At 19.9% G+C, this 10,217-nt stretch overlaps 1 protein-coding gene across 1 annotated transcript; it reads right to left on the minus strand.

Annotated features, from left to right (window-relative positions):
- Positions 1-10,002, minus strand: LOC128958654 (carbonic anhydrase 2-like). Its single transcript, XM_054304558.1, has 6 exons — positions 9,948-10,002; positions 1,323-1,538; positions 779-897; positions 482-695; positions 295-401; positions 1-211 (listed from the first exon to the last, which is right to left on the minus strand). Exons 1-6 carry the CDS (start codon positions 9,988-9,990, stop codon positions 77-79), a joined length of 834 nt encoding a protein of 277 aa, XP_054160533.1. The 5' UTR covers positions 9,991-10,002; the 3' UTR covers positions 1-76.
- Between the last annotated feature and the right edge of the window lie 215 nt (positions 10,003-10,217).

A 10,217-nucleotide genomic window follows, 5' to 3' on the forward strand; every position in this document is an offset into this window, starting at 1 on the left:
CATAAAATATAGACCGTAATGTCAACATTTTTGTTTCTCTCTCATTTAAAATAAATCTTTTCTCTTAAATCACATATTATTTTTGGACAAATGTGACGGTCCTATCATAGAGAGGTTGTGTGTGCCGGTGGTTCTCTACCAACTGTCCGCCCAATGCTGCCGTCAAACTGTTATCACGTGTAACAAAACACATGTCTCTAAAGCGGGAGATCTGCGGATAATTACAGATAAAGAAAAACAGATTTGTAAGTAATATTATGTTTACTTTTTTTTGTCGTTACAATCACTACATACCTGATCCTCTGTGCATAGTATGGGATTGGAAAAGACAATCCAAGTGACGGATTCCGATAGTGGCGGTGTCGTCAATGAGCCCGTGTAAGTCCAATACGACTTGTTTTCTGTATATATATAAAATAATTATTTAACACATGATATAACTGATTGTGTTATTTAATAATAAATGTTTTTCCCCCCTAACCTGGCAGTAGTTTAGTAATATCGACATTGTGTGCGATATCACATTTTTCGCCCTTATATCTAACAAGTGTGATGTGCTCTAATAGTTTGTCCAATTCATCGTTGCTCTGTTCGCCGATATCGAGAAATACGCCCAAAACGGCCAAACCGTTTGTACTCATCATAGCATCCAATGGATTGTCAAACTGGCCGGTATTCCAGTGGACAAAATGTAACTAATTATTGGCCCCAAAATAATTAGATAATAATATTAGATATACTAATGATAATTATGATAAGTCATTCAATAAACAGATACCTCAGCTGCATAGCTTTTGCCATTGACAGTATGCTCGGAGCCCACACCGCAATGTTTGCCCCAATGACAATGAAATTGGGCCATTTGGTAGGTGTGTGCCAATGGGCCACCCGATAGCACTAATACGGCATATCATATATCAATTATAAATTAAGTATTTTTCATTGAAAAAAACAAATTATAAATTCAATATAGCAAATAGCCATTAGTTATTTTTTTGTAATTTGATATATTATTAACTAAAGTTATGATAACATTGAATATAAACTGATGAATAGGTTTGTTTTACTTATGATAAGAATTATAAGATTGATTATATTTATGACATAATACATTGCAATCTATCATAAAAAACATTATCATAACTACTATTATTAATAAATAAAAAAATTAATTTCCTGAATACATATAAAGTATCAAATATCTAGAGTAATATAGAATTTATTTATTTATAGCTATATTAGACATGAGTTAGTTATTAGTATAATTTTAATAATAACAATTACTATAATAAGCAAATGATAATAAATATTTTAGTAAATACCTGATTGTTTGGCCAACTGTTCGGGAATATCCACTTTCCAGCCATACCCTGAATTTTGGACAGTTAGTTCAGGAAACACTGTTGGATACAGTATAGTAAGTTCATTTTGGCCAGGTTGCTCCCTGACCACCAAACATTTATCGGTTTCTATATCGATCGGTGACTGGCGACGACCACTGTCGGCAATAGGAAACTTTTGTGGCCATACTTGTGGACCTAAAAAAATATTTATTTATTTTTTTTAAAAATTTGGTATTGTTTTTATTTATTTATTTAAAAAAATATCTAATTATAGTAATATAATTTTTATTTATTACATCATATACAGTACTTACTTGTATTATAGCATACACTAAAACACACACCCATAATTAAATTAACAATATTACATTTACAAAATTGAAAATTKCATTATCTATGATTAGCAAATAAACTACAAATTTTTTTAGCAWAAAAGTTTTATACATTTATAAAACTAGAATATTCTGTTTAAAAATTATATTCCACAATAACTTGATTGTTGTAGTCATTGAAGTACTAATGCTTAATAAAATCAATTTATTTATTGAGTGTATGTTTTTTTATATACACTTATCTCTACTTAAAAATAATAAATATTTGCTTTAATAATATATTATATATTCATAATCTTGTATTTAGTTTACAAATTATATTTAGTTTTAATAGGTTTTTAATGGTTTTCCTTTTACATGGTATTTGTTTTTTGTGTTCATTTTATAAATAAAAAAGATTCTAATAATTACAATTGAAAAATTTTATGACTAATAATTGTGTAAATGTAGACAATATTATTTCTATACTTTATTATATTGAATAATTTTTATTACTAAACAAAAATCCATTAGATATTTAATACAATAATAAATAGACAAAGAAATAAAAACAGTTATTTTGCGGTATAATAGGTTTTCGGTAAAAAAAATTATTATAAAAATATGTTTGTCTTATTTATGACTTAAATATGTAAGTAATACTATATTAACAATTTATTTTAAAAAATAATCTTGTATATTTTAATAGTTAGATATTACAACTATTATGTAATAAACATCATCACAAAGTCGACAATAAACAATAATATTTATTACTATATAATCATATACTATTGATAAGCAATAAATTGTTATTTATATCTTTTTAAAAGTTGCAATTTTACTTAATATATCTAATGAAATATTGATTATTTCATTATTATTCCTGATTGCCTTAGATTTATTTTTATCAAATAATATATTATTTAAATCAGGGTTGAACAAGATTTTTTGGTATAGGAGGTACTGGTGGGGGGGTGGGTGTCAACTAAAAAAATCTTGAAAAATCTAGTGTTAGAGTACTGGATTGCATTTCACAGGATAATAAAATAATATTCCCAATAAATCCCATTATTTTCGGCAAATTTAACTTAAATTTTAAAATAGAAAATAGTTTTTGGATTAATAATGACAAATTTAGAAATAATTAAAAAGTACATTAATTAATTTAGTATTTTCAAGTTAAATATTTTTAATAAAATATAAATATTAAAATTTATATTAACGAAATTTAAATATATACTTATTTTTATCAATTACTCAACTCGATTAAGTTATAATATTAGAATGAAAAATAATTAACATTAAATTTATATAATTTTTTATTTTTTATATAAAAAAAGTAATATTTAAAGTATAATTTATAATTATTATATTAATTGTCTTAAAATAATATTCTACCAATAACATAATTAGTTTATTAAACATATAGTTTATTTTTAAGATTTAAATTACATATTTAAAAAAATAATAATTTATCATATTTAGATTAATTTCTAAGAAGTTAGAAACTATTTCACTTAAAAATTTGATGCAAATAAGTTAGAAAAAAATAAAAATAGTAAATTAACAAATATTAATATTAATTTTTTTATAATTTTAAGTGGGGTCTATTTTTCCTTGTTTTTAAGCCATAATTTTTCAAATTTCCAAATAAGTATGTGAGTAAAATCTCCAAAATCTTGGCCTCTGGGGGGGGGGGTTAGCCGACCTACCCCTACCCACCAGATCTAAACCCTGATCTTAATATCTGCAATTGTATTTGTCTAATAAACAACAAATTAATAATATTGTTATTTGTATCTAATGTCAGGTTTGCAATATATTATTATTAGCCGAAATCCAAAAAAAAAATTATCTTATAATAAATAAATAAAAATATTTTATTTGTTTATATGACTCCCAGTGAGACTATAGGCTATAGCATTATTTATCATTAAAACAATTGTTCAACAAATATTTAAGCACTACAATACTATTTGATATATAAATATAATTTGTTTTATACTATTATATTAAAAGTACATCTAAACGTTTACTCGATATAATCAAGGTAGATATTAAAAGTTTTATTTTATTATTAAATTCAATCAATGTTCAATACAAATTGAAACTACAATTTAATTGATTATACTAATTAAAAATAATGTCCATTAGTCTATACACGAAAAACAGATTACATTAAATATTTATATAAATACTGTATTAATTGCGACATTTTGTTATATGTGTCTCAAATATTTTTTGTGACTTTATTTATATTTATCAACAAAACACAAATTATTTGTCTTTTTTCAACAACAACAACAAAATACACGCAAGTTTTATGTTCAGTTTATACACGAAATTATCAATAATTTTTATTTTCATAAATGTTTTTTTTCTCTATAATAGAAAGACAATATATTTATACGAATACAGTACTACAGTAACTATGATTTGTATAAATATTATTTATACAAAAAAAAGAAAGAAAGCAAATTTGTTAGAAATAATTAATGGATATATTATAGCTAAAGAGCTATATTTTGATAAATGTTAACAACAGTATCACTTATTTAATGGTTATATGAAAATTAGTGGATATTTATGTACTAAATATCTTTTTTTCTATGTGTATATGTCTAACAATATTTTACCTGATATTTATAATAATCCAAAATAAATTATGATGACATTTAATGATTATTATTTAAGGTACATATATTATTATTATGTCAACTTTATTATATATTATTATTATTAACAATAATAATAATAAATTGTTATTTCATAGTCTTATAGTTCATTAGTATTCATAATATAAATGAAAAAATTAATTAAATTACAAATTAATGTATGTATTATTAAAATTGATTACTAATGAAAATTTTTAGCAATAATATGTATTTAGAACTAATTAGAAATATGTTAATATTTAATATTAAAACAAATATAATCAAATTCTATGTTAAAATAATTAATATAGTCTATTTATACAATTTAATTAAAAATTTTATTTACATGTTTTCTACAAAAAAAAATAATTAATATACTATACGTTAATAGATTAATATAATATAAAATGATGTCTATGTTTGATGTAAATATGTATTAATAATATCTAAATTAAATTCAAATTGTTTATTTAGTTGATAAAAGTATTGACTAACTAAACAAAAAATTTAATTTTTCTTTATATATTCTACCGGTATATATAGTCTTATTTATTATGAATTGATTAAAAAAAATTCATAAAGATTTTTATCAGATAAAATGAATAATAAAATTTTTATTGTTAACTATAAGTCTATAACTATATTTATCTTATCTCATTCATTATATTAAATTTGTTATCAAAAAGTGTGCGGTTTATGATTATATTAATGTACTAAACTTAAAACATAAATAAAAATCAATTTTTTTATGACAATTGTTTGTCAAAAGCTATTTGTGTGTCCAAACAATATGTTATTGCTTTTTAATGTGTCACTGGTTTTTACGATAAATATTTTATACATCAATAAATTGCAGAATAAAAACTAAAATTAAAAAACCAAAAATGTTTTTATTATATTATTATTATTCAAATAATTGAAACAGTTTTATTTTTTTTTAAATGTTATTTTGGTAGTAAAAATTATAAAGGGGAATTTTGTACTAATTGAAACTTATTGTATGATAATAATTGTGATGTGCTAACACATTGTTTAATAGTTTCCTGTATCCATAATTATATCTATTTAAGTGACAAATCAATTTGATTATAAATTTTCACTTTAAATAGCATAGAATAAGCTCTAACAGGACTTTCCCTTACAATAAGTCTATTATAAAATACACTACAAAAGTAATACACAATAATACAGATTAATTACATATAATTTTGTTTTCAAATTATAGTTTAGTAATTTGAATGATTTAAAATAATTTAGAAAAAATAACAATAAATTACATAATATAAACTAATAAAAAATAGTTATATTATACAATATATTAATGTATATAAAAATAAAATAAGTATAATAATACTGACTTATAGTATTAGTCATTCATTTTATTTTTAAAATTTTTCTTACAAATAGTTTTTCCTTAAATAAGTAATATTATAATAGATAAGGAAAATTTTATTTTATATAAAAAAATTAAATTTTATCTAATATTATTTTTAAAAATATTAATATAAATTTGCATGTATAAAGTACTATACATGCTAAATGTCACATTATATAAAAGTACTTAATGTTTGAAAATTTTATATTTATAACATTCTGATGGCTATATTATATATATATAAATTATTATAATTTATTTGAAAAAGCTTTTAACAAAAATTAAATTCATTGAAAAAAATATTAACGTAGATTTTAACAATATTTAGTAAAATAATGTAATATCCGTTATTATAGTTTTACATGGTAAAATAACATTTATATAATAATAATTATTATTATAATCTTTAATACCAAAATATATTTTATAATTTATAATACTTAAAACAAAAAGATTACTAAAAATAAAAAGAAATACTTCACTTGAAAACTAATTACATAAAAAAGCTTTTTATTTTTCAATTGTTAATTTTGTTTACACAGTTGATTGAAATTGTAATTTTAGGCAAAATATACATTAATAGTTATTTTCGACTATTGATGAATTAAGTTTTAATTATAGCCACTCAATTAAATAATTATTTACAATATTAAAATTGTTGTTATTTTTACATGTCCTTGATACCGTATTATTTTTATTAATAGAATAAAACAGCACGTTTTTTAAATTTTAATAAATATATTATTAAATTTTATAAAAATAAATTAGTGTTAAAATGAAAATATTGCTAACTTGAGTACAAATATAATGTTACATTTGAAAGTATATATATATATATATACAGTATATACAATATTACATAAGTAAGTATATGATTACTATAAATATCTTTGTTTTATATTTTATAAGTTTAGTTATAGTATGTATCAAAATTCAAGGTTAACACTAATGTATTATACTGTATATACAAGTCATATATACACAATATATATTAATATATATACTCTTTGGTATTTTACTCGTTTAGTGGATCAGTAGAGCACAGTTAGGTTAGAGGGAGATGGAGAGAGAGAGAGAGAGAGAGAGAGAGAGAGAGAGAAAGAGAGAGAGAGAGATAGCAATTTAAAGCCAGATTTTTCTTCATTGATATCGATTGTATGAATTGCTTAAAAATAACGGCACACAAACATACTGTGTATTTGAGAGATTGCTGGCATTGGGATGACAGTGCAAACACTGGATGTGAATATATTGATTGTTTAGCAAACTTGCAAAGCCTATCATCGATCGATATATATATATATATATATATATATATATATATATATATATATATATATATATATATATATATATATATATATATATTCAGTATAAAAATGTATATACTGTACAGTAATATTTATATGATTGCCGTTAGTAAATGGTATTATTGTTTGATATAATTGTAAGGGTATAATACAAATTACTGAATATATTATACTATTAAAGTATAAAGTATTAAAGTTCAGAACATGTTATGTTTAATATTATCAAAACACTAATATATTATACAATATAATCTATATTATAGATCTTCAATAATATTATTAATATTATTATATACAACAGCAAAATCAGAAATAGCTCTTATATATAGTTTTAGGGTTGACTTTCAAATGACATTTCCGTTGGCACACCAAACATGACATTACTATTGTATGTACAGTATGTATGTGTGTGTGTATTTGTGTGTGTATTTGTGTGTGTGTGTGTGTTGTCTAATATATTATTTTTCTCTTTATATAATATATTACAAATACTGTATATATATATTCATTGTGAGATATTAATCTAAATATAGATTAGATAGCATCGTGTGTGTGTATGTTTGTGTGTGTGTGTGTGTGTGTGTGTGTGTATGTGTGTGTGTATGTGTGTGTCTTATAACTTTAATCATAAATCCGATTTCTACATTATAAATGTCTAAATTTTATATGAAATATAATAAATATTTAATTTTTATGCACAATTAAAATATTTTATTATTAGTTAATTATAAAGTGCTATTTTTATTATTAATTTCATACTACGGTATTGTATAGCATCATATAATATAATCGTTTTTATAAATAAAATTCAATTATAATTTATTAATTGTGATTCAAAAATACCAATATTTGCTATTATTATTACATTTGCATTAATTTTATAGACTTATATAAAACACGTTTGTATGGGTAGACCAGCAACTAAGCTAAATACGATACGTGTATAAATAATAATATTTGTAAACTAATTTATTATTAATACAGTATTTATTTATTAACTTATTACTTATAAATTAATTTTTATTTTATTATTTATAAAAATTAGATTTAGAAATATTCAATAAATATAAAGCCCTAATAAATGTATATAAAAAATTTAATGATATATTATTTACATTGAAATTATTATTGTTACATATATTACTTAATTATAATTAGCAATGCTGATAATGAAATATCAATAATAATAATAATTATCAAACAAACTATTAATTAAAAAAATATAAATCATTTATTCTAGAAATAAATTTTAATATTAATATTTATAATACAATAAATTATAATAAATGATATAATTTTTAAAAATAGTATTAGATATTAATTCACATTCTTATCAAATATAAATTTAAAGATTAATTATTAATTACTAAAAAGTTGTTCAACCAAATCAAATTTGATAATTTTATTTTAAAGTTAAAAACAAACATTTAAAAAAGATAGATTTAACACTTTATCAATATTTCTTATCTTTACTATACAATTGTAGTTAAAATATAACTAATTATTTGTCATTTAATAAAAATAATTGACAAATTAATCAAATCTAATACTTTATATTATACAGTATTTTACCCTTTAATAGATAACATTTCATATTTAATAATGTTTGATATTTGTTTATCTTTTTTTCTTATCAATTTATAATTATAAAAATTGATAATTTCAAATCTACTTATTTTCAATATATTAATTATACTAAATTATAATATTAAAAAATTATTAGTATATAATATTTTTTTTTAAATATTAGTAAAAAATCTATTTTAAGATAAATTTAAATACATTTTTTATTCATTGGAGAATATATTATATTTCATTTGACTAGGGTATTAAATAAATTTATAAGCTATTTATATACATAATAATAATAATACATAAAAACTAATATTTATTTTACTAAATGTCATCTTTTATCTAGTGATTACACCAATAAATGCTGTAGATATTTATAAATAATATTTGAATAAAAATATAATAAAAATATAATGTACAGCAAATGAATCTTTATATTTGTTTATTTAAAAGTTTATTTTTTTACAAAAATTTTAGCTAATGGAAAACATTTTTAAATATTGATATTTTTAATTTTTTGATATTTAATAATCAATGTGTATAGAGTATAGTTAATAAGATATTTTTATCTTTATACTTTTTTATTAATTATGCTTTCTATGTCATAAATTTTCCACCTAATGCTTATCAAAATAAAAATGTTTTATAATTTTATAGACTGTAGACTGTAGTGATGAAAACCAGATAATTGAAATGAATAATAAATTTTTAAAAAATAAAAATAACTAATTTTTATTAGTGTAATTAAAACTATAATATTTCTCAATTAAATAAAAAAAAATGTCATAAATTATTTACATTTACTTGATTTTTTATTATTATTTTATAATTGTAATTTAAATATAATATTTAATATATAAACATACAACAGATTACATCGTATAAAAAATCATATAAAAATAAGATTAATGACTTAACATTCACAACATATACATTGCACTTAAATATTGCTATAAAATACTATATAAAGAATGTATTATAAAATACTATTTATATGCAGATTTTATATTGCATTTAAATAGTTTGGTATTAATGAAAGATTTTCAATTATTTTTCTTTTTTTATAATAAATAAAATGACATAAGAGTTTCAAAATTATTATATATTTATATTTAGCAAAATAGAAATTTCAATCATTTTTTCTGTTTATATTTTAATAAATATTATTTTTCTTATTTGTTTAAACTCAAAAATTATAAGTAATTGCTTTAGTATTTTTCATTGCATAACTTGTTGTAATATGAAACCTATATTTAAAAATTATAATAACTATATATATATATATATATATATATTTATATTGAATATTACAATTTATAAGTTTGTGAATCTATATATTGTTTAGAAAGTATTATAAAAATAACCATGTTTATAATTACCATTATGATCACAATATCCCCAGTCACACGTGTCGTTACCCATTTGTAGCACACAAGTAGTATTTATTTAATTATTATTATTATATAAATTAAAGACCATTTTTTAAAAATAATATTTTATATTATATATGTATATATCTATATTTTTATTTTAATTACAAACAAATTACTTGTTAAGCACAACAACTTAATAGTTATAATTTAATTATATATTTTTAATATAATTTTAAACTGTTTTTCTCTTTAAATGAATAAATTATATAAATATAT

Source organism: Oppia nitens, unplaced genomic scaffold (genome assembly GCF_028296485.1).
Source record: "Oppia nitens isolate AA-2021 unplaced genomic scaffold, nextdenovo-longstitch-racon4-pilon3 scaffold13_pilon_pilon_pilon, whole genome shotgun sequence".
NCBI classification, from domain to species: Eukaryota; Metazoa; Arthropoda; class Arachnida; order Sarcoptiformes; family Oppiidae; genus Oppia; species Oppia nitens.